Consider the following 26,148-nt stretch of genomic DNA (forward strand, 5'->3'; position numbering starts at 1 on the left):
TGTTCACATAAATGAAAATAATTTATTTAATATAAAAATTTATATTTAATTTTTATTATATGAAAAATTATTTAAATTAATAATAGTCGCACACATCATGAGATTAATCTTTAACTTAGTTGGTTGAGATACATCAATAATTTTTTATCAAGAAAAAAATGTTTTCTATTATAAAAATCATATCAATTTGCGAGTGATTTTTTTTGCATTAACAACAAAAAAAATTCAATTCATTTTAGAAATTAAAATTACATAAAAAAGCATATATTTGTATTTTGTAACGAGGAAGGTATATGAGTCAAAGCGGTTGATGGTGCACTTGCTGCTGTTTCAGAACCGATAGAGTCAAATTCATTAAATTCAACAAAATCATCATGAAAGTTATCCAAGTTTACAAATTTGATGATTCAATTCAATATGAATAATGATTGCTAAACCAAGTTTGATGTCAGAATCTTCAAATAAATTCATTTATGGCAGTACTTACCACCCTATGTTGTGTCCCATGGGAACGGTTGCTACATATATGTATGAGTATACATATATACATGTTTAGGCATAATATTATGATTAGTAAATAACATTTGTATGGTCAACAAAAGGATGATGTAATCGGTAAAATATTAGTTATATATATTATAGGACTCTTTTAATTAATTTATATTTTTAAAAAATAATTTAATTAATTGTATTAAATTAATTATTTATATTATTATTTTAAAATTTTTATTTTTTTATTTTTTATCTACTTAATTATTTTTTATTAATATTTAAAGAAAAAATAATTAAATAAAAATATGTAAAAGGAAAAAAATAAATAATTTATCTTGAAATTAAAAAAAATAAAAACAAATTTTTAAAAATGATATCATAATTAGAGACAAATAAAGTATTTTACAATAAGTTTAGTTTAATTCTAGATGCTAAAGTGATGATCTTATTAGGATTGATCTGTATGTTAGTTTCTCTACGGATACACATTGAGTCAGTTTATCCTAAACTTGATTAAGTCTTCAAAACCTAACTCGATCACTTAAACTTTTATATATATAAAAAAATATGTATTCATTTTTTTACAATGATTTAACTAAAATTAAAACTTAAAATCTCGTACATATTACCCAAACTTTCCACGTACACTGGACCGATTATAGTGGTTGTAAAAAACCGATAGTAAGAATTTTTACATTGTTATTTAATTAAAAATTAATATATATAATAAATTTATTGACTTTTATAATATATTATTTTAAAAATTATGTTAAACGTGTAATTTGTTTTTACACCAACCGTATATTAATCTGATATAATTCAATAAATATTAAGAACATTGAATTGCATGTAAATCCGTAAATTTGTATTGTCAAAATTTGATTATTTATTTTTATCTTACATAAAAAATCATAGGTATTTTTCAATTAGATCGGAATGGGTTTGTCAAAATTCGATTTGATACTATAAGAACACGTACAAATCCAAAAACTGGTTAGGATAATCAGATGAAAAGTACATAATGTGTTATAGCAACACTAAATTCAGATGAAAAGTAATAAATTATTTTGAGAAATGATATTAAGACAGAAAGACACTCCATTTTCTTAATTTATTTTCTTCTCCAAATAATTACAATTGCCAGAGACAAAACTACATTATGGTTAGGATAATCATGGCTACCCAAAAGATTATTGAAACTTTTTGGAGTAACAGTAACTAAATGATTGGCTAAGAAAAGTATTAGCTACCCTAAACCTATATTATAGGTGTGAAATATTATCACATTTAAAACCTTTCTTAATATTATTCCGCCTTCATTGCATGAATGACCTGGGAATGGTACTACAATAAATAGATTCTTTTTTTATAAAAAAAATCTAATAAATAGATTCTTTTTTTCGTACTAAACCATATCTGATTTTTAAATTTTCAGGCATACACTACCCCTGAAGAAGAAATGACAATTGATGTTTGTATCATTTTATGCAATTTTTCAACATTCAGTTATTGGATTTTCTGTGTATTTTGTGATGTTGAATCAATTTAAACAAACACACACACTTTCTCTATCTATATCCATAGGGCTCTGTCAGGCGAGTGAAGTCTTTTTATGATAGTATTACTTCAGAGAAAAAAGGGAAAGGAAATAAAGAGAAATGGAAAAAATAAATAAATAAATGAGATGATTTTGTGAGTAGTCTAATAAGAAAAGAAAATAAAAAAGATAAAAAATATTTTCTCTTTTTTATGTTCATAGAAAGTAATAATATATATAAAGAAGTGACATAAATATTCATAATACAAAAAAAATCTAAAAATAAAAATATTTTGATCTTTTTACTACTCAAAATATTTTTTATTTTTCTATTATCTAAAAGTTCTTCCTATGAATATCCCGCTAGATACTCGGGACTTAAACTTGAAATTGTCAATTTTTATAGACATTGAATTTCATTAATCCAACAGTTGGTTTAAGAGTTCACATTAAATATGTTAAGTGTACAAAAATTCATATATATAATTAAAACTTATTTGATATTGCACATATCAATCAATTTTATTTTAACATAATATATATATATATATATATATATATATATATATATATATATATATATATATATTCAATTTATCTAAAATTTTGCATACATGATCATCAAGATAATATAATGTGATATTGTGATTGATTTGTAAATTTCAAATATTATAAAAAAAAATAATCAAGAAGAGTAAATGTAATCAATTATTTTGGAAATAAGTTGATGTTTCCTCATCCTATATATAATTGAAAGGTTTGAGGTTTGTTATGCACATGTTATGTTGTATTGACTTCATTGAATTAAGATCTTTTCATAAGTTAAATATTATCATGTTAGAGAACCTAAATCCGACTTTATCTTCCTTTTTTCTTTTGGTTCTGAAGTGTTTATTCTACAATTTTTACACATATTGTCAGAGGTTATTTACATACTTCACTCTGAAAGGGAGAAATAGCTTTTACACTCTTCCAAGTGCTTTTGAAATCTAACCATAGATCGCAAATTTACCTTTTACTTTGGAAGGCATCTTTTGTTGATCTGAAAAAGCGTGATCGAATTTGGCTAGTATGAATCAAAAGGAAGCGTACACCACACATATTCCCTAGGGAAAAAATTGCCTTCACGAGTCTTCTTGCTAACTTAATTATTTTGTTTTTTTAAAAGAAAAACTTGTCAATATGTATTCATAAAAAAGAAAATAAGAAAAAAATGAATTAAATTTTACTCATAAATTAAAATTAACTTATGAGTAAGTTAAAATATTTTCTTAGAGAAATTCAATAAGAAGACTTCTATAAATAAACTTATTGTAAAATTTATTCAAACACAACCTTAATATCATAAAAGAAAATCAACAACAATTACACCTTACTATAGCTTTATGAATAAAATTATGCGAGCTCAATATAAAACAAGAACATGAAACTTTTCTAATCTCATTATTTTCCTAGTTTTAGCCCGTGAATTCATTATGGTCATTAAGCTACAAAGAGGCTGACAAACTACAGAATATTCAAAGAGATAGTAGATCTTTGATTTGCTGCAAGTCATCTAGTATTGATTAGTGAATTTATCAATTGAATATTGAAGAGGGTTGCATTGTTGTCCCTTCCATTCAAGGCCAGCATACCTTTCATTGTTTTCAATTCATTCTTTAAAGTAAAGACCACCAGACAATGTGACCAGATCTTGCATATTATTAAATCTCTTTTTAATTAAACATATTCCTCTCTTCCATGTGCACTTCTCTTCTCCAACAGATTCCTCAGGCACTTCTTCCACCTATATATAAACAAATCCCTGTTAGTCCCTTTATAATGAACTAAAAATAATTTTTAAAAAATGTATGCTAAGTTACTAGTGGGGTGATAATTGTTATACATACTTAGTTTGTGTACTTAAAATTCGTTATATACAAATAATTAAAGTCTTTGTAAATTTGATACTCAGTATTACAGTTTAATATTATTTTGACAAATTGATACACTTGCTCATGAATTAACATGTGGACATCAATTGATATTGTTTTAGCTTAATTGATTTCAAATTCAAATTCAAATTCTGAGAGCTGCATTAAATGTTCGGATGAAAATTTTATTGTTCACATTAAGTTTATCTAACTCAAATAGGATTGATTTCTTTGGAGGATACATCTGGTATGTACCAAAAAAATTGATATTAAGTTTCACATTTTGATATTGGAAAAACCTAGTTACACTTGGGAAACATAACAACTAACAACATGAATGCCTCATTAACTTGAACCACATAAAATAGGTGGACCACAAAAATTGGACCTAGATAAGTAAAAGGAGAAGTTATATTCTTCTCTAAACAAATCAAGAGCTATAAAACATTCAAAAAATAATGAAATATCATATTGTCTGATGTGTTGGATGATCAGGCTATCACTATCATTGAGGTAATAACCTTAATGTCCCATTAGTTCAAAAGCCATTTTCCTATCTACATATTTTCCTAGTCTAGTGCTACCTAGATTTACCTTGTTTCCTGCCAACCGTGGCAACTAAATATAACAGGATGAAAAAAATAATGACCAAATAATGAAGAAAAGAAAGCAGGATAATAGTGCTAGTGTCCACGTGGGGATCAAAAACTTACGAAAATCTGTTTACATGATTTTCAGCTCCACCATTTTCACCTCTCTGACAGTTCACTACTATTTTTGAAGCACTATTCTAGCTAACAAAGAGTAACAAGTTGGAACCATTCGGATTACAGAATTCTTACTTGAGAGGTTAAATGTGAAGAACCAATATAAAGTAGTAAAAATTTACCTGAATGAAAAAACTAAACAACATGGGAATGCGTATGAGTATGACACTATGACCATCTTTTTTCATTATTAAACAACTTCCATTACAAATAATAAAAGAATAAAAGAAGCTAGTAGCTCTTGGACCCAGATCTTCTTCTCTTCTTCCTCTATAAACAAAACATGGGTTTTCCCCCTCTACAATCCCAAAACATATCAACCGTTCTCTTCTCTCAGCGATGCCTGGAAGCTTAAGGAATCTGTCACTTTTTCCCAAAATCTTCTCCTTCACCTTGCTTCTCATCTTATTAAACTCCCTTCTCTTTTTCCCATGCTGTTACTCTCTTGATGAGCAAGGCCAAGCTCTTATAGCATGGAAAAACACCTTAAACATCACTTCAGATGTGTTAGCATCATGGAACCCTTCAGCCTCAAGCCCATGCAACTGGTTTGGGGTGTATTGCAACTCACAAGGAGAAGTCGTAGAGTTAAACTTGAAGTCAGTGAACTTGCAAGGCTCATTGCCTTCAAATTTTCAACCTTTAAAAGGGTCCTTGAAGATTCTTGTCCTCTCATCAACCAACCTCACAGGAAGTGTACCAAAAGAGATTAGAGACTATGTAGAGCTCATCTTTGTTGATCTCAGTGGAAATTCTCTCTTTGGTGAAATCCCAGAAGAAATTTGCAGCCTAAGGAAACTGCTGAGTTTGTCTCTCCATATGAACTTCCTCCAAGGAAACATTCCATCCAACATTGGCAATCTAACAAGCCTTGTTAACTTGACACTCTATGACAACCACCTCAGTGGTGAAATTCCAAAGAGCATTGGCTCCTTGAGAAAGCTCCAAGTCTTCAGAGCAGGTGGAAACAAGAATCTCAAGGGTGAGATTCCATGGGAGATTGGAAGCTGCACCAACTTGGTCACGCTAGGCCTTGCAGAAACCAGCATTTCAGGAAGCCTTCCTTCTTCAATCAAAATGCTGAAAAGAATCAATACCATAGCCATATACACAACTCTATTGTCAGGTCCCATTCCAGAAGAGATTGGCAACTGCAGTGAGTTGGAGAACCTGTACTTGCATCAGAACTCTATCTCAGGCTCAATACCAAGCCAAATTGGAGAACTCGGCAAGCTTAAGAGTCTACTTTTGTGGCAGAACAATATCGTAGGAACAATCCCAGAAGAGCTTGGAAGCTGCACAGAGATCGAAGTCATAGATTTGTCAGAAAATCTTCTCACAGGTAGCATACCAAGGAGCTTTGGCAACCTTTCAAATCTCCAAGAGCTTCAACTAAGTGTCAATCAGCTCTCAGGTATAATCCCTCCTGAGATTTCAAATTGTACTTCTCTGAATCAACTGGAACTTGACAACAATGCTCTCTCTGGTGAGATTCCTGATCTTATTGGCAACTTGAAAGACTTGACTCTTTTCTTTGCATGGAAGAACAAATTAACAGGAAACATCCCAGATAGTCTTTCTGAGTGCCAAGAACTTGAGGCAATTGATCTCTCTTACAACAACTTGATTGGTCCAATTCCCAAACAACTATTTGGGTTGAGGAACCTCACCAAGCTTCTGCTTCTTTTTAATGATTTATCAGGCTTTATACCACCTGATATAGGAAACTGCACTAGCCTCTACAGGCTGAGGTTGAATCACAATAGACTAGCAGGTAGCATTCCACCAGAAATTGGCAACTTGAAGAGTTTGAACTTTATGGACATGAGCAGCAATCATCTTTCAGGGGAGATTCCTCCAACGCTATATGGATGCCAGAATCTTGAGTTTCTAGACCTTCATTCCAACAGTATCACTGGTTCTGTTCCAGATTCTCTTCCCAAAAGCCTTCAGTTGATTGACTTGTCCGACAACAGACTAACAGGTGCATTGAGTCACACAATTGGTTCATTGGTTGAGTTAACCAAACTCAACCTTGGGAACAATCAGCTAAGTGGAAGAATCCCATCAGAGATCTTGTCTTGCACGAAGCTACAACTTCTGGACTTGGGAAGCAATAGCTTCAATGGAGAAATTCCCAATGAAGTTGGTCTAATTCCTTCTCTGGCAATATCTCTCAATCTTAGCTGCAACCAGTTTTCTGGTAGAATTCCTTCCCAGTTCTCGAGTCTTACCAAACTAGGAGTTCTTGATCTCTCACATAACAAGCTCTCGGGGAATTTAGATGCTCTTTCCGACCTTGAGAATCTTGTTTCCTTAAATGTTTCCTTCAATGGCCTCTCTGGTGAGTTGCCTAACACCTTATTCTTCCACAAGCTTCCTCTTAGTGATCTTGCTGAAAATCAAGGTCTCTACATTGCTGGAGGTGTTGCAACTCCTGGTGACAAAGGTCATGTTAGATCAGCCATGAAGTTCATTATGTCCATTCTCTTAAGCACCAGTGCAGTACTAGTGCTTCTCACAGTCTATGTCTTAGTCAGAACTCATATGGCCAACAAGGTGCTTATGGAAAATGAAACTTGGGAGATGACTTTGTATCAGAAGCTAGATTTCTCCATTGATGACATTGTCATGAATTTGACATCAGCCAATGTGATTGGCACTGGAAGCTCCGGAGTTGTGTACAAAGTTACAATTCCAAATGGTGAAACATTGGCTGTTAAGAAGATGTGGTTAGCAGAAGAGTCAGGAGCATTCAATTCTGAAATTCAAACATTGGGGTCAATAAGGCACAAGAACATCATCAGGCTTCTTGGATGGGGATCAAACAAGAGCCTGAAGTTGTTGTTTTATGACTACCTGCCTAATGGAAGCCTGAGCTCATTACTTCATGGTTCAGGAAAGGGAAAAGCTGAATGGGAGACAAGATATGATGCTATATTAGGTGTGGCACATGCACTTGCATATTTGCACCATGATTGTTTGCCTGCTATTATTCATGGAGATGTCAAAGCCATGAATGTGTTACTAGGCCCTGGACACCAACCTTACCTTGCTGACTTTGGCCTGGCAAGAACTGCAACTGAAAATGGTTGCAATACTGATTCCAAGCCACTTCAAAGACATTACCTTGCTGGTTCATATGGATACATGGCTCCTGGTATTTTATTTTATTCATCTAAAATTGTGATTTTCTGGAGGATAAAATATGTTTTAGGCCACTTAAGATTTGGTCAAAATTGATTTTAGTTCCTACATTTTAGAAACATTGGTTTCAGTTCTCATATGTTTGAAATGTGAAGGATTTTGTCTTTAACCTTGTACTTCGTTTTGATGTGACGAGGGATCAAATCTATCACATTTCAAAAAATATAAAAACCAAAACCACTGTTTTTAAATTATAGGAACTAAAACCAATTTTCACCAAAAATTTTAAGAAACTTAAAACACATTTTATCTTTTCTGTACTAGATTGATTAACCCTTTGAATAGTACTAATTTTCTGTTGCTTTTGGTTTATGCACAGAGCATGCATCACTGCAGCCTATAACTGAAAAGAGTGATGTGTACAGTTTTGGCATGGTTCTACTTGAGGTTCTCACAGGAAGGCACCCATTAGACCCAACTCTACCAGGGGGTGCACACTTGGTTCAGTGGGTTAGGAACCACTTGTCTAGCAAAGGAGATCCTTCTGACATTCTTGACACAAAGCTTAGAGGGAGGGCTGATCCCACCATGCATGAAATGCTACAAACTCTAGCAGTGTCCTTTCTATGTGTAAGCACTAGAGCTGATGAGAGGCCAACAATGAAGGATGTTGTTGCAATGCTCAAGGAAATTAGACCCCTTGAGACCTCAAGGGCAGACCCTGATGTATTGAAGGGAGGTTTAACAGCACATAGTTCACCACCACCTCCTAAGAATGTGGTCTCACATGGATCTTCGACATGTTCCTACAATTTCTCGGATAACTCAATCAATTGAGCATGTATGAATAAGTTTGCATCTCATGGAGAAGCTATCACTCCAATTGTACATAGTCTAATGCAATGCCAATCAGAGGTGGCCTGAATTATTATTAGTTAATGATATTCTAGTAATCTAGTGTATAATTTTTTTTCCTTTTAATGTAATGTCATATAGACGATGCAGGTTTCAAGAATCCATATATTCATTTGAAATATATAAATAAATATAATTTCTTAAGCATTTACTTAAGAACTTTAGTTGCAAGTATTTATGCTAGAGAATACACTCCGTAGACACTCCTAAAGCTCTTCAATCATGTGTGATCAAGGCTAGTCTCCTCGATTTATTGCATGTTTGGATTGTAGTTTGTAAAAGTATCCCAAGAGTTATTTCTCCAAACTGAATTTTGAAGCTAAATATTAGTTTTAAATATATTTTTGGGAAGAAATTAAATATGATGTCAAACTCATTTTCCTCTCATTTAACCATTTCTCTATCTCTATTCTCTGTTTACTTCAACCAGAGATTCAAAGCATGTTCTTCATTCTCAGGCGACCTGTTGAAGGTTTCCCACATCAATTTGAATCCTCTCCCATCAGAAATCCAAATACACCCTTGATGTGTGTGTCCTCATTTTAATTGTTCTCGCTTTTTAAGAGTGTAGAATGCCCAATATTAGCCCATAGACTCTTCGCAGTCTAGGACCTCTTCCAATCATTAATGTGTTAGGGTATAGATCGGACATGACATTAGGTTAATCTTATAAGTCGGTCATGGCATTAGGTCAATCCTATCAATATGAATTGTGGTATTAGACGGATTCTACATGTGTAGGTTGACTCACTAGAGACGTTGGATATGGCAAAAAAATTGTTACTTGGCCAACCATATATGTTCTAATTCTTGATCAGACAATCCACAGTCCCTCAAACACCAAGCCTAAAAAACATGGGTCATTATTCAGTGCAGCTAGACTTTAACATTCTATTTTAGTTGTAATTGAATGAATTATAAGAAATTGATGACATTTTTCTTAGCTTAGGTGCTAGTGTTTAAACTTGCTTGGTGATATTGCCAACTGGGAACAGTGAAGGCTTAACTGTATATTAAGAGAGCGACCTCAAAGCTTGTGGAAGCTAAACAATGATTGGCTTTTTTGGATACATGTATTTAGAATTTATTGATGGAGAACAATATTCCTTGACTCATTCTCTCTCTCTCTCTCTCTCTCTCTCTCTCTCTCTCCTTACATACCCACAACACTGACACATCCAAGCCAGCCTTTCATAACAGTACTCACATGGCCCCACGTTCAATACCACATGTCCATGTGCTGTCGGAGAGGGACTTTCCAGTTTCCAACTATTGGTAACTCTCATATATATATAACCATTGGATGCATATTTAGTGACATCACTAAACTAATATTACTATATTAGCTACTTAATTTTACATTGATGTTTACATTAGTTGAACACATATGCAATTTTCACCATTTAAACAAGATTAAATAGTATGTGCGCATATAATACAAGTATAGAGGACTATTTTTATTTGAAAGCAAAAAAGAAGAATATATAGTGAAAGTTAAAGTAGAAAAGTTATGCAACTTCAAGTTAACTCAGGTTTCTGACACTGAAAGGTTGTATATATCGCAATCAGACACACATGCTTGTGCAATGTGCTGGACCATTATAAATGGAACAGTGAATGATGACATTGAATAACAATAGCTACTAATAACTGCCCCAAGCCAACAACTGTTTGAATGAAACAGCTTTGTAAGTGAAAGTTTCTGGCCATGATTATAGTCATAATGTCACTGTTTGAAGGCTTTTGACTGTATATAGTAAACTTCCTATAAGTTGAAAACTGTGCATGCCTCTATTGCGTGTTATTTGTTTCTAAACAAAATTGATGAACGCTTTTTAAAAAAATATATTAATTACATAAATTATAATAATAAGATAATTATCTTTAACAGAATATATTCTTATTAAAATAATTCAAAGATAATTGTGAACTCATTTAGTATTTAAGTAAGATACCAATAAATCAAACACATAAATTAACTCACATGAAATTATTTTAATTTAATTAGTAATATTGAATTTAAGTCATGAGTATGTAATTAATTACCTAGATAAAGAAAAAGTTTGTAAATTATAATAGGTTTACAATTTTAAACATCATTATCTCTTGTAAAAGATATATATATATGTGTGGTCTCTATCCAAAAGATACTAATACATGAGAATATTATTGAAAAAATGATTAATACTTTCTTAATTTCTAGTCATTTTATGTGTTCCAACTTCCAAGTATTTTTATGTTGACCTTTCTAATGTTTTTCATTTTAATGAAACTTAAGCATTAATTATGGTGGATTTGTGTGTTGCTTGAGAAATACATTCACTTTGGTTGCCATCCACGTACGAACGATTGCTGAATCTTGCAGGCACATTGCTAACAAGGGAGTTTTCCATCATTTACATTTTGTAAGGTTTGACGAAAGCTCTCTGTACTAATTAACCAAAAAGCATAAATGATATTTGATCGTATCTTTGAAAATGCAATTTTTGGCTTTATTATAGAAGAGTAGAAGAAAGACAAAATTGTAGAGAGGATAATGTTATGAAAATCAAGAAATATGAGAGAATATCGAATACAAGAAAGAATGGTTTTATGTTTAGTCCATTAAAATGAACCTATACTAGCAGAATGACAAGAAAATTAGAGCATGAATTTGCTATATCATTAAATAATGGAAATGTTTATCATCAAGATATTTTTTTTAATTTTTTAGATGAGGAGACAGTGTAGGAAAAGACTTAAAAGTCAAAGTTATTTGTATTCAGAAGTACATTTAACTTAGCCTAAGGAGACATTCATTAAATGTTTCTTATCACGTCATTCATCTTATCTCAGACTTCTCTATGCTCTATTTCTATCCCTTTCCTTTGGAGTAAGATGTGTTATAGATTTTTATCGTAAGAATGAAACACTTATGACTTAATTCATGTTGCTATATTATATTGAATTTGATTTTCCTTAGTTGTATGCTAACAAAACTCTAGAAGCATTTAAAAAATTCAAGGATGGAAATCACATGTTTGCCCATGGGCACACATAGATATTATATATAAAGAAAATCTCTTATTCTTCCATTAAAGATTTATAGCTAAATAAGACTGATGTAATGTGATTTTTTGCCTTTTGGAAATAATTATATGCATATTCAGGTGAAATAATGCATTTCCCATTATAAAACTCTTTTTGAACTTGATAAATATTATTATTACACCAAAAACAAAATATATAATTGTTTGCATTTTCATCTTCAAAATCAAGAGTTTTTGGTTTTGTTTTATTGCCAAAAAGATGGTCAATTAATCAAGTGTGGTAATTTTTTTGGAAATTATCAATGGGTGGTCATTTTAAATTATTACCCATTCTAGGTAAGTCATAACAGCCGACTTTTGAGTTAAAAAAGTCTTAATATCAGTTATGATTTTTATCTTTTTTTTTAATTGAAGTCTCGACTTTGATTATTTTTTTTAGTTACGAATTCAATGTTGTATAAGGTTTTTTGTTTTTTTTTATGACATCAAAGTCATATAAGTTTTTTTTATGACTTTGAACTCCTAAAAGATTTTTTTTACAACTTCAAAGTCGCTTTTTCTTTTTTTCGTATTATTTTATAAATTGTCAATAATTTTTTAATTTAATTATTTGATAAATAAATGTTTTTTTTTGTTTTTTTTATTTAATATTTTTTATATGGTTTTATTTAATATTTAATAATTTTAAAATATTTTTTTACTTAGTATATTTTGTGTGTTTTTTAAAAAATTGTAGAGAATTTTTAAATTTAATTATTTAATAAATAATTTTTTTTTTTAAATTTTATTATTATTTTTATATGGTTTTATTTAATATTTTATATATATTTTTTGATATATTTTGTATATTTTTATTAATGGTAAATAATATTTTTAATTTAATTATTTAATAAATAAATGTTTTTCTTTTTTAGGTTTTATTTAATATTTTGTATATATTTTTATATGGTTTTATTTAATATTTGATATTTTTTATTTAATATTTTATATATATTTTTAATCATGTTAAAGAATTTTCTTTTTTTTATAAATTAAAAATATAATGCAAAAGACGAAAATATTAATAGTGGTATGATCATGTATAATTATTTGTTGTTGTTGAGGAATATGATCACATGTAAGTCTTTTTTAAAAAAATTTAATTATTTTTTACAATTATTATTAAGTAAATTAATAATTTCGTAAGTTGTCAAATAAGATTGAACATTTAAATTTAATTTTTTGCATTATTTTTTTTATTTTACAAAAAAAATAAAAATCATTAACATTAGTAAAAAAATTAAAAAGATTAAACATAGAAAATATATTAAATAAAAAATATATAAAATATTAAATAAAACCATATAAATAATATATACAGAATATTAAATAAAACTAAAAAAAATTATTCATTAAATAATTAAATTAAAAAATTATGTAGAATTTTAAAAAAATATATGCAAAATATATTAAATAAATTAATATTTAAAAAATATATTAAATATTAAATAAAACCATATTAAAATATATACAAGATATTAAATAAAACAAAAAAAGAAAAAAATATTTATTAAATAATTAAATTAAAAAATTATTTATAATTTTAAAAAATAATACGAAAAACAAAAATAAAAATAAAAAAATGACTTTGAAGTCATAAAAAAAACCTTATACGACTTATCCAAAAATAGGTAATAATTCAAAGCTATCCCCAATTGGTCATTTCGAAAAAAATAATTACCCACAATTGATAAATTGGCCCAAAAAGCTCCCTTAGCAAATCAATTTGGAAAAAAAAAAGATTAATTACTTTAATATTTTGCCTCCACGGCTCCACTTATTAGATAAAACGACACCAACGATCTAGAATAAGCTAAATATCAACAATTGTTTGAGCCATATCAAATCAACTTGAAATTACGAATCACCTTACTAGCATGCTTATATTTATTAAGGAAACAGCCAAGTAAAGTATCATAACTATCATCAATTGCAATCATTTGTAAATAGCTTTTTAAATTCATTTTTTACCATACGATCAGACATATGTTACACACTTTTTACAAAGAGAATAAAATAGTACTAAATATATATCTACTGATAACATCTTTGGAAAATATTGTAAATACATTAATTATGAATAAAAATGTGTACACAAGAAAACCCAATGACTCAGAAATATGTATAAATATATGAAGTTTCAAATTACAAAACATGCTCAAATTACAAGAGATGGATTGCACATATTAACCTCAAAAGTTTGTATAAAAGTGTGTGTGCTGGAACTCAAACATTGACTGTAGTTCCTGTACAAAAAAAAAAATACTATAAAAAATACTCACTGTTCAACATGAAATCCTCAAGATAAACCAAAAAACTTTCCACGTGGGGTAGATCGGCTCCTTCTAAATTCAGGCGTGGATGCATTGCTTCCTTCTTTAAGATTGCTACCCGAACCATTCACGACTTTGTTTTCAACTTTGCTAACCAATAAAGGCTCTCCTGTTTGCACTATTCCTCTGCATGTGGACAAAAAGTTTCTATTATCATTAACAATATAATGATGTTATTGAGTTCGTGTTTGTGTTTGTTTGGATATGCTTTTGTAAAATTGGTTTTTATGGCAATTTTATAGAATTGATGTTAAGTAAAGGTGAATTTGTAGTAACATTATTTTTGTTTGAGTAACATATATCAGAAAATTAATTTGGGTCCACAGTGATGCTTGGAAACTTGCAATCAAAGTTGAACATGAGTGTTGTAATTACCAAAATGACTTCAGTCTAACTAAGGGTATATATATGGAACAAACAACATGTCTCGAGTTAGTATTGATGCAAAACTTACTTCTAATAATTTCATTTACATTTGAATTGAGTCTAAAACTTGGAATCATGTTTTCAACGCAATTCCAAATATCAATGTCAATGAGAAAATTATGTTTGACTCATCATTTACTCAAATTGAAGTATGCAAAACATGGATCCAAACACACCCTAAACACAACCTTGAAAAGAAATAAACTAGTGAACGAAACAAGCAAAGCTTCTCTATGCTAGTGTTAGCCATACCTTGATTCAAGGTTCTGAAAATTCCTTGCAAAGTTCTGGCGTATTTTTTTGAGACTCAAAGCACCATGGACAGCAGACTCCATAAATCTAAGATCATTTTCAGCCTCAGAGTAATCGTTCTTTGGAGTTGGCTCCAAAGTCATTTCACCAGCAAAATCCATGTCAGGAATAAATGTTGCGATCAAATCAGGCTTTTGAATCTTAAAGGGTGATAATAGTTGAGGAGGATGCTTGGCTTTAGCCTTACTCTCAAACTTGCTTTTTCTAATACCACCTTGTCTTACTGCACTGAGTGCTTGCTTGAATTGTTCCTCTTCATGTTCTTGATGTACTTTCTTATAGTTTACCTTCTGGAGGTTGAAGAGTGTTTCAGAAATGTTTTCCTGCTTTACCGGCTCTTGTGAATTCACATACATTCTTGTGTTGTTGTCAGTGGATGAAGCCACTGGCATTGTGGAAATGGATTTGTTAGCTGGTACTCTAGCAGGAAATGGATGCTTTAATATTGGTTGGTTGTCTGTTGTTTCAGTTTTAGCCTTGCTTTTAATGACTGTCCCTCTATCATTTGATAATGATCTTCTCACTGGAGGAGATGGTGATCTTCCTTTCCCTGAGCTCACTAACTTTTCTTCACTCAGAAGAGTCATTTTTGGCATAGAGTCCTTGTCTATAAATGATGAGGGAAACCTTGACCTTCTTTGCTTACCAGAAGAGCAACTTCTAGACTGAAAAATAGAATTTCAGAACAAGTTAGAGAAAATATATGTGAATTAATCATCAGTATGGCACTATTTCCAAATGTATATTCACATATATTTCTTTAAGTAGGTATATCTTTTATTTAACAACCTCAAAGCTTCTATCATCCATGAGTCTTTGACCAGTTTCATGCTTCATATTGCCACTAGTGCCATATTTTGGTAATTGAAAAGGTGAAACAGCTCTTGGTTTTTGAGAATCAAGGGCGTTTCGAGCATTCCCTGCCTTCCATTGCTCCAATTCAGCTTCCTTCTTCTCCAATGCTAATCTGAGACTTGATATCTAAAAAAGAAAGAACTATTTATATATGTCATGCATGTTACATTCAAAATTGCACTTTTTATAACTAAAATCCAAACCTCTTCCTTTAGATCTCGGATTTCACCGGTTTCTTTGTTAGATTGAGCAGCTCCAAGTTCAATGGACGAAACCCTCTCAGCAAACTTGAGTGTGCTAAGTGTCTCCCCAATAGCATTAAGTTCAGGATTTATATGAACAAACATCAAAGTTTTAGCATGCCCTCCTATTGATCAAACAACAAAAGAATGACAAATATCTAAAGTTAATTTTACATAAATTCAAACAAGAAAACAACTATGGAAATAACCAAATGCACTAATATATGTATTCAAATTTCCAATCTTTTATCTATTTAATCTAACACCCTGGTCCCTGAAGAAATATTGTATTTGTAGTAACGATAAGGTTGTCAAAAATCTTAATGCTTCTATAACCTATTATAATAAGTAATTTGCACCAAAAGGGAAAAAATAAAATGGAAAACTTTTACCTAAAGAATCTTGTAACACTTGTGTGAGCTTGCTATTTCTATAAGGGATATGTGGACTCTTCTGTGCCAAGGCAGAGATAACATCCCCTAGTGCAGATAGTGATCTATTTATATGTTGAGCCTCCTTTAGTCTCTCACCAACAGCCTCAGATTTGTCAACCCTCTCACTTCCAGCCAAATCCACAAGATGAAGACAGCCTCTAAGAATGGAGTTGGAAACTAACTCCCTTCCTCTAACATGAACAGTCAAAACACTGCAACAGAAAAGCAAGAACTTGGTTATCTATCCATTTGTCGCATCACATCTATATTCATAAAGTTGACATTTTACCTATGAGAACGGCTGCTTCTCTCGTTTAGAGCTGTAGCACCCACGGCACGATTCTTCTGACCAATTCTCATCAAGTCTAGAACATCTTGAGTACAAGTAACCGGAACTAAAAATGCATCAGGCACATTGATGCCATTCAATTGAGAAGTGTTTCGTATGTCTAATGTATATCTTGTTAAGGAACTGAAAAGGATACAAAATAAATGCCATTGCTAATTTCCATATAAAATTAAAAATTTGAGTTGCCTTGTTGAATAAAGAACCAAGATATAAGCATTGCTTAAAGGATATCTTCTGTTAGAGCCATCACTGACTAATAAATCTCTCACTTGTTCATTGTAGATTTCAATCATCTGAACAAAAACTTCATATTTTATGGAACCTGCCCTTTCCTTTGATATATGAAATAAGTCACGCAAAGCCCTATAGTTTACACCCCATGTCTCTTCAGTTGTCAGATCAGGGCCACTCTGCACAAGCAAGTTAATAACATTAATATACATGAACCAGAAAAAAAAACGGTGAAATGACAAAATGTTTCATAAATGAACTTATTATAAACCTAGTTGTTTTCCTAATTCTGATGTATCTAAGGTTTCAAGGTCTATAAAATGAACATTTTATGGTTGTATGTTGACAAAGAACTTATGCATGTATCATACCATTGTGTATGTTTTCCCTGAGCCAGTTTGTCCGTATGCAAAGATGCATACATTATAACCATCTAAAACAGATCTGATCAATGATTGAGTGTCAGCATAAATTTGTTCTGCGAATGACAAAAAACATCATGAAAAGCTTCATATAAGAACCAACAAGATATAAACTCTAAACAACATAATATTTATTTATTGGTAAGAAAACCATAAATTTGTTATCATGATATGATACTATGAGTGCATGACCATTATTGGCATATAAAGACTCTGTACACAAATATGATGTATTCAAATTGTTATGAACCAAGGAAAGGTTTTATTGATTGAACAATAAACAGGAGAAAGAATACTCCAAGTATTTTGTGAATTCCCCCTTCACAAAGGATATTTCCTTTCACAGAGACCATGCTCAATTTACAAATGGTACAGAACAAAATTTTAACCTTTAAAGCAAATCAACAAAGTATATATTGACCCAATACATTTTTGCAATAATATGTTGAAAAATTAAAAATACCTTGTGTTACACTTGTTCCAAACACCTTATTGAATGAAAAAACCCTTCTAGCATCTTTTCCATGCTTAAGGGGATTTACAATCATCATATCTCCATTTTCTCCAATATAGTCTACTGTAGAGGGTCCATTTGATTGTCCTGGTAAGAATGGCCTTACTCTACAATAGACCCTAATGGCTCCTGTAAAGCATAATTTTTTTTAATCAAAATATAATAAGTATATCTATTAAATTGATTGTAAGGAACCTGGATTCTTGTTCACCTTTGAGGTCTTGTACTTGATTGTAAAGAAGGCGGTTCTCCTCCAAAAGTTTGTGGTAGGAAGAGGAGGCCACTTCAAGGCTTTTGATATGATGCTCTAAGTATGACATAGAACTCAAGTCAATCTAAAGAATATCATATTAAAAACTTCTACAAACAAGGAAGATATCTTTTTAATGAAAACCAATTCTTAGATGGCTACCTAGCCTACTCAATTCTTCTTCCCATTCTGATTGAATTTGTCTGACCTCCAATTTTGTCTCTTCAAAAAAGTACTTCATACCCTGAAGCCAGAGAAAACCCTTAGCACATGATGCTAAAAAGATAATCTAAACTAATATGTAAAAGTGACAACTAAAAAGAGAAGTAAGGCCTACTATCCAATTTGTACCTCAAGTTGTTTCTGTTGAGTATTGATCACTTCAACATATTTTGCAGAATAATTGGCATTCTGTCGAATACTATCACGTTTTCCACCACAATTGCAGAATTTGGAGAAATCATTTGATGCCAAACTACTTCTTTGGTTAAGATATAGTGAGATGGCTTCTATGAACTCTCTCTTTGAGAGACAACCAATATCAACTTTTAGTATTTTCTTCAGGAAAAGTCCAAGCTGCAAAAAAATGTTAAAAAGGTGTACTTTAGGAAACCTTTTGAAGGAAAAGGAAAATGCTACAAGAATAGAAATTGTGAAGTTAGGAAACAAATGTAAGCCGCAATACATAACATTAATCAATGAAGTACCTGATTGCCTTGAGAAACAAGCAAAGATGAGAAATCTTTGACTACCTTGCTGAGTAAGGTATCAATTACCTATAAATTGTCACCCATATCACACTAATAAGACTACATGAAGCTAGGAAAACTTTATGCAAATTTCTATTAAAAAAAACTAAAACAATAATCTTATTTTCTAGTCTTATATACTCAATAGCAGTGCAATTTCAATTGACATTATATTTGTCGATCTTTCTTATGAAGTGAGAGCTTTTCATGCTTAGCTTAGTGAGTAACACACTCTTTTTTATAATACCCATCTACTAATCAGACAAGTTAAGAAACAAGTTTTATACAATTTAGAATATAAGCTACAACAGTACAACAATCTGGAAAGGATCTTACCGACCATTGCATTCAAAGGCAGATCTTCAATCCCATTGGCCTCTCTAAGGTAAGCCTGAAGAAGTCTGAGTCCAAAGTGATCATAAAGGAAAGCAAGAGCATTGGCAGTTCTGGTTTCTTCAATCAAAAAGTCTTCAGATAGTTGAAGAAATTCTAGCAGTTGTTCATACTGTGATGATTCTGGCTCATCCAATGATTCATCAGCACTTTCACTGCCAACTATGGAGGAAGGAGACTTCTTTGGAAAGGAAGTGATCCTCACAGTTCCACCATATCTCCATACACCAACCCCACCAGATAACTTCCATTCATAAAACCCTTTCAAACATAGAATGCAGTCCACAACTTTATTTGATGAACCTCCCTGCATTTCCAAGTTACATAAACCCCCTTCAACAGTAATCTCAAAAATATTGCCAAAATAATTAAAGAAACAAATCAAATCTATAACTGAGTGTGGGACAAGGTATTATCTTCAATAGCAAGATGGCAAAATGTGTTTGGAACAATTTTTATTTTATTTTTTTGCAGCTGAACTTGTTTACAAAAATTACTTGTTCCTATTTTAGTTTTAATTATTTAGCCTGTACTCGTTTAGTCATCTTACATATTTCAAATAAGAGTGACTACCAAAGTATTATATACATTTCACTGATAATTTTAAATTTAAGAAAAATATAACAATAAATTAAGAATATATATAAAAAAATATAATTTAAATTTAAAAGCAATGTGCATTGTCAATTCATGTATAATTTTAAAATTATATATTAGAATATAGATATAGATACATATTTAAAATTATAAAGAATATCACAATAAAAAAAATATAAAGAAGATATGTATAATTAATTCAAAAGAATTTTAAGACCAAAAAAAATTCGAAAGAATTTTTATTTAAAATTTAGAAATAATTCCTTAATATAATTAAACTTAGAAACTTAATATTTAATATAGAATAATTTTAAATATTTAACATTTTACTTACTAAATAAAAATATGTTGAATATTTTTTATGGTTTTAAAAACTAAATATATTTCTTTTTCATCTAATACTTTTTTATGAAATATTAAAAGATTAATACGAAATATTATAAGAAGATATAGTAATATATTTGTCCCTCTAATTCCAAACCTTCTCCAAATCAGATGCTTCAAATGTGAGAAGTTGCATATCCTTAACAGCCTCCAAAAAGTTCCTCATGTTCTCAAAATACTGAATTGCAGAGTGGGCCGCGCCCTCTGCAGACTGAACAGCAAGCCCAGGATTGTCCACCACCTATGCAGCCCAATACACAAAACAACCAAATGTAGAAGAAAAAAAACATTTTATTAGGAAAAGAAAAGAAAAACAGAAAATGCAACTAGAAATGAGGAGAAATTATTGCATTGATGGGACTATATAGTCTCAACTCTCAACTAATATCTACTTGATTATTATTTATTCTTTTTTCTAAATTGAAAATTTTAACTATGTTATACAATAAAGTTAAAAAAAAAAAAACTGACTATATGATAACGAGGAGGGCTACTAATACTAACACATTTTTTAATATGTTTTTTTATTGGTTAAAATTTAATAAAAATAATAAAATTAAATAAGATGTAACACCTATAATTGAAGACTATCTAAAAATTGGGAAGAATTAGGAGGTGGGACCTTAAGGACAGCACCGGGGTTGACTTTGTTGAGGACATTGCATAGAATGAGGCCATTGCGGAGTGAAAGGCAAAAGTCTTGTTGGGAGGGTGTTGGAGAGAGTGATGATGATGCCACATGGTCCATTTCACGTAGCCATTCTGTTGCTTTGTATCTTCTCAAAGCTTCCACCATTCACCATTCAACAAACAACTAAGATCATCCTCCTCATTGCAGATAATAAACAACAATTAATGCTATAATAAATCAATTTAGTTCCGTGTGCTTACTATAGTTCTAAGGACTATTCAAGATTAATTCAACAGTAAACAGTTGTTTTTCTCTTCTATTTGGCCTCCTAAACTATAAATTTGACGAAACTATATTTTTTTTTTAATTTTAAAAAATATTTTATTAATTGAGACTTTTTTTGTAATTAGTGCCTTGCTCACATATCTTAACTGTATTTAGTTTTTTAGGTTACAATCTTAACTTTATTGGTAAAAATGACAAATTTTATTGGGAATAAATTAAATTCACGGGCTTACATTTCAGGGACGAAAGATAAAGCAATTTAAAAGTTTTTTTTTAAATGATAACTTTCTTTTTCTTTTTCTTTTGCAAAATAAAAACACATTTCATGTCTCTATTCTAATTTTTTTTCCACCCTGAGGTAAGTGAAAGATGTGGTAGGAAGGCAGGAAAAGGGAGGGCAATGGTCGTGTTATGTCAAAATCATTCACACACAAAAAAAGTTAAGGGATGGTTATTTAGAAGTTAGGTGGAATTAAATTTGATAAAATTAATTTATATTTTTAAATAAATTAAAATATGTGTCTAGAATAATTTAATTTGATTATAAATTTTACATTAAAACATGTCATAAAAGCAAAGAAAAATTGTAAAGGATGTGGTAACCAATGTGACAATGAATTAAAAAGAAAAAAAAAATGTCAAAGTTAAAGGAAACTAGCAATGATTGATAGCAGCAAAGTGGTATTTGAGATGTTACAAAATTATGCTGCTTGTTGCTTGAATGTACGGTCTTAATCGATAATGCCAAACATTATGTTCTAAAATTATAGTTACAAAACTCTTTCGGCTATGATACTTTTTTATTTGCACTAAGCATATTTTTAAACTGATAAGACTAATTTCTTCTGAGACAAAAATTATTATAAAAAAAAATATTCTTTAGATAAAGTCTTTCTTTTACTTATAGACTAATCTTTGATATCACATTTAAGAAATTTAATTATTTATCAATTGAGTTAGATGGGTGCTTTTTTTTCTTAATTATAGTAGTACTTGATGTCACAAAATTTGGACCCAATCCTTAGAGACAAGGCCACAGTCCTACACCGTTATTGAGTGGTGGGGTGCTAACTCATTTTAGTGCACACACACTTTCCCCCACTGACTACTCTTCATTATCAGTCTGTTGCTACATCTCATTCTTTTTCTTTTTCTAGCAAGCCATTATATGTTTAATATATAAAACCTAACCATCGCTTTTTTCTGCTTTTGTTAAGTAAAAGGGGTCCAAGTAATAATTTGGATGAACCAAAAAGAAAAAAGCACAAGTTGGAAACAAATAAATTACGTTAAAAGAACCAAATGATATGTTGTTTCTTTTCTTTTCTTCTGGTCATAAGAAACAAACATCACACCTAGAAACGTGCCTCAACTCAAGCATCTTTTGTCAATTATCTACTTTTTGACAAAGAACTATTATATTCTTTTTTTTATTTTTCTGGAAGAGGAACTATACACCACAGATGTGCAACGATTTTTGTTTAAGAAAGTTATTTCTACTTTCATAAATTTGCAGGCTGAGGCTGTACCCTTTTGCTACTTCCAATAAGCTTTTCCAAGAGAAGAAAATATGGGTTCCAAATTTAGGATATGAACTCTCTTTTGAGAAGAAAAAAAGGAAAGGAAGTGAACCTCGATTTCAAATTGATTAATGTCTATAGTTTTTATCCACGGATTAAGAAAAATGATCTCTATAAGACAATAATATGAAGAGATAAAATTGGAATAAATGTTTTAATGTTTTATTAAAAACTGAAAACATCAATCAATATGATTTTTTTAATACCAAAGCATCAACCTAATTTTGAACGAAAAGTATATAAGATCAATATACTACTCGTTAGACTTGATGCACTTGATTTTATGCAGTTATAAACTCATAGCCATGTCTTGAATTTTCTGATAATTTTATAGACCAGTAGTATTTTTAGAGATGAAAAGAAGAATATATATTATTTAGAATTTAATCAGGATAAATTGTGAGTGTACAAGTTTTTCTATATTACCAATCAATCCTGAATCATCATATCATGAAAAATTATTAATATTTATAATAATTATTTCAGAAAGTTATACATAAAGTTATTTTAATGGTTTTTATTGTAAAAAAATTATACTAATAATTTGAAGATTAAACTATCCTATTTATGTATCTGGTATTTAACTGCACTCATTATATATATACCTGTATTTATATCTAAGTAGACATTATGGTGTAGTTAATAGGAGACAAATAATGCCCACATTAAAAACCATACCTGCTTCCTCTGCCTTCCTCTGAGCCAATTCATTATCATTGAAACTCTCTTCTGTGGCAGCAGTGCATGAAGCCTCCTTGTTGATGGAGACCAAACTCTTCAATCCTCTCTTTGAAGGAGATGTAAAAAATGAGTTTTGGGAGCTCTCTTGTGGCATCTTATTCTTAATTTTTCTGATAATAAACCAAGGATATTAGACAACAATATAGTAAGTAGTATGCTTATTAATATTTTCTCACATTGGGCTTTTAAAAAAATTTCTCACCCTAAAAAATTGCATAAAAAAAAGTTGCATACACAACATAATTCTTATGTATGATATCCAATGACAAAGCCTAGAGGAAAAAAAACAATAAATTGGGGTAGCTTGATATGTACAAAGACTAAACTTGCCATGATAAACATTTAAAAATAAAAAGACATATTTGAAGAAAAAAAAGTTAAATTACCTGGGGAAGTGAAAAGTTGAGAGCAAGAAAGTGAAGTTTTGTGAATGAGGTTATGGAAGTGGAAGAAGGGTTGTAGTGGCTTTTGTGAATGAATGAATGAGATAGCATTCAAAAGCACGAAGAGGGTTATGTTAATGCTTAATTGACTTCAATGTTTGTGTGAGTAGAAATGGAGAGAAAAAGAGAAGTGCGAGCGAGAAAGAGACACGAGAAAACTTTGAAGGGCTTGAATTTTAACGTTGTTATTTTTGCATTGTCGGATCCTAATATAGCACAAGAAGACGGCGTCGTTTGACGGAGATGCGTCCTGTCATGCGATCATATAAATTCATATCCTTTTAACATTCTTAAATATGATTTATTGATAAATTAATTAAAAATAAATAAATATGATTTTTAAAATAATTATTATAAAATTAAATAATATTACTATGTTACTATCAATATATTTAAATTAAATATGTATAATATATATATATAGGGTATAATTTTCATGCATTCTAATTATAAAAAAATTCACCCTTATCAGTTGCATAGAAATAATTTTATATATTATTTTCAAAGTAATTAATTAATGATCATAAAGTTAATAATCTTATCATTTATATATATTTAAAATCTGTCCAGCCATATTTTTTTTATTTTTTCAATTTTTTTCCTCCTGTTTTACACGGTTCCACGCCTAGTTTATAATAATCTATAATTAAATGGTATTAAGTTATAATTAAATTCGTATACTTTTTATTTTATGAAAATTTTATTTTAAGCTTGATGTTTTGCAATATTGTTTTACAATTTTTATAACAAAATAGGGAAAAAAGAAACGTACTTTTTTTCTTTTCTTTAAGAAAAATAAAGTGCAAAATAGAAGAATTTAATTAAAAATATATATTATCATTTAATGATATATCAACATATACAATGAAATTGTTGATTTTTATAATAGTAGTTACTGGAAAATTTATATATATATATATATATATATATATATATATATATATATATATATATATATTATGTAATTTTTAATTAATAGAAAGTGTACAAATATTTATACTGAAAATTAAAAAAAAATCAAAATGGAACTATACAAAATAAAGTAGTATAAGATTGAAGTTGCCAAACATTTAGTATTATTTATTATTAACTATACCGACAAGATTACTTATTATTAATAAATAATCATTTAAAGACAATAATGGCATATATAAATGACATGGCAAGCACTTCCTACCAGTACCATGGTGTACTAAATGTAGTTACTCGAGATTATTGAAAATACAGACTAAAGTTCTTTTTTGGAGAGTTAATCTGGGAAGGTAGATTGCTATTTTTGCTTCTTAGCATTGGTATATTAAATATTAGTATTAATTTATAACTTGATCGTTTATAATTAAAATGACTCTTAATAAAAATGTGATGATTAATACATGTTAGTATTGATAAAAAAAATCATAATGTAAATTCAATTTTTTTTAGATACTTTTTTTTACCTTTCGACTGCGACATGCCTTTTTTTTTATCTAATCATTAGTCAGGCTAAGTTTTCGAAATTGATTTTTTCAGTAAATGCTTATTTTATATCTCAAATATTGAAAATGCCATGGACTACTCATTTTCTAATAGTCAATAATATTAACTTGGTAACTATCATATGCGAATGGCTATTGTCAACGACTATTATTCACATCACATTAACTACTAACAGTCATTGGGTTGTTATATATCTAAGTGGTCAAACAATTTGATACTATTAGTAGCCAACATCTATCACTTAGTTAAATAAAGACACTTAGACACAAGTTTGATTTTACATTTAGAGGAAAAAAATAATTAATATAATTTTTATAGTGTTATTTAATTATAAATCGTCACGTATGAAAAATTTAATAATTTTTTGATAATAATAACTCTAAAAGTCATACAAAATTTTATTTTTCATTAGTTTTTTATAATTAGTTTAATTACTTGATCATGAAAAATATTTTATATAAATATGTATCTATTTTTACATTTATGGCTCATTCATGCTAGAACTATGAGGTAAGTTTTAACATGTGAAATAAAATGTATAAATGTTGACTTTTTGTTATTATTCTTAATTAATCTAACTCAATTTATTTAACTTGCAATTGAAATGGCCAACTCGAAGGGATTGGATTAATTCATATCAACTCATTTTTTATTTTTTAAAC

At 29.9% G+C, this 26,148-nt stretch overlaps 2 protein-coding genes across 2 annotated transcripts; one reads left to right on the forward strand and one right to left on the reverse strand.

The window, feature by feature from the left end:
• The first annotated feature begins 4,851 nt into the window (after positions 1 to 4,851).
• Positions 4,852 to 8,918, forward strand: LOC100792943 (leucine-rich repeat receptor-like serine/threonine-protein kinase RGI4). The gene is made up of 2 exons (XM_003530764.5): positions 4,852 to 7,869; positions 8,236 to 8,918. The coding sequence occupies exons 1-2, from the start codon at positions 5,049 to 5,051 to the stop codon at positions 8,691 to 8,693; spliced, it is 3,279 nt and encodes a 1,092-aa protein (XP_003530812.1). The 5' UTR covers positions 4,852 to 5,048; the 3' UTR covers positions 8,694 to 8,918.
• Positions 8,919 to 13,947: 5,029 nt separating this feature from the next.
• On the reverse strand, positions 13,948 to 24,193 carry LOC100793458 (kinesin-like protein KIN-14F). Its single transcript, XM_003530765.5, has 18 exons — positions 23,954 to 24,193; positions 23,505 to 23,677; positions 20,953 to 21,116; positions 20,428 to 20,571; positions 19,297 to 19,656; positions 18,915 to 18,983; positions 18,559 to 18,783; positions 18,370 to 18,451; positions 18,169 to 18,264; positions 17,907 to 18,086; positions 17,393 to 17,499; positions 17,022 to 17,200; positions 16,731 to 16,895; positions 16,400 to 16,653; positions 15,969 to 16,132; positions 15,700 to 15,891; positions 14,851 to 15,575; positions 13,948 to 14,298 (listed from the first exon to the last, which is right to left on the reverse strand). The coding sequence occupies exons 2-18, from the start codon at positions 23,659 to 23,661 to the stop codon at positions 14,139 to 14,141; spliced, it is 3,423 nt and encodes a 1,140-aa protein (XP_003530813.1). The 5' UTR covers positions 23,662 to 23,677; positions 23,954 to 24,193; the 3' UTR covers positions 13,948 to 14,138.
• Positions 24,194 to 26,148: the final 1,955 nt, after the last annotated feature.

This window comes from Glycine max, chromosome 8, assembly GCF_000004515.6.
Source record: "Glycine max cultivar Williams 82 chromosome 8, Glycine_max_v4.0, whole genome shotgun sequence".
NCBI classification, from domain to species: domain Eukaryota; kingdom Viridiplantae; phylum Streptophyta; class Magnoliopsida; order Fabales; family Fabaceae; genus Glycine; species Glycine max.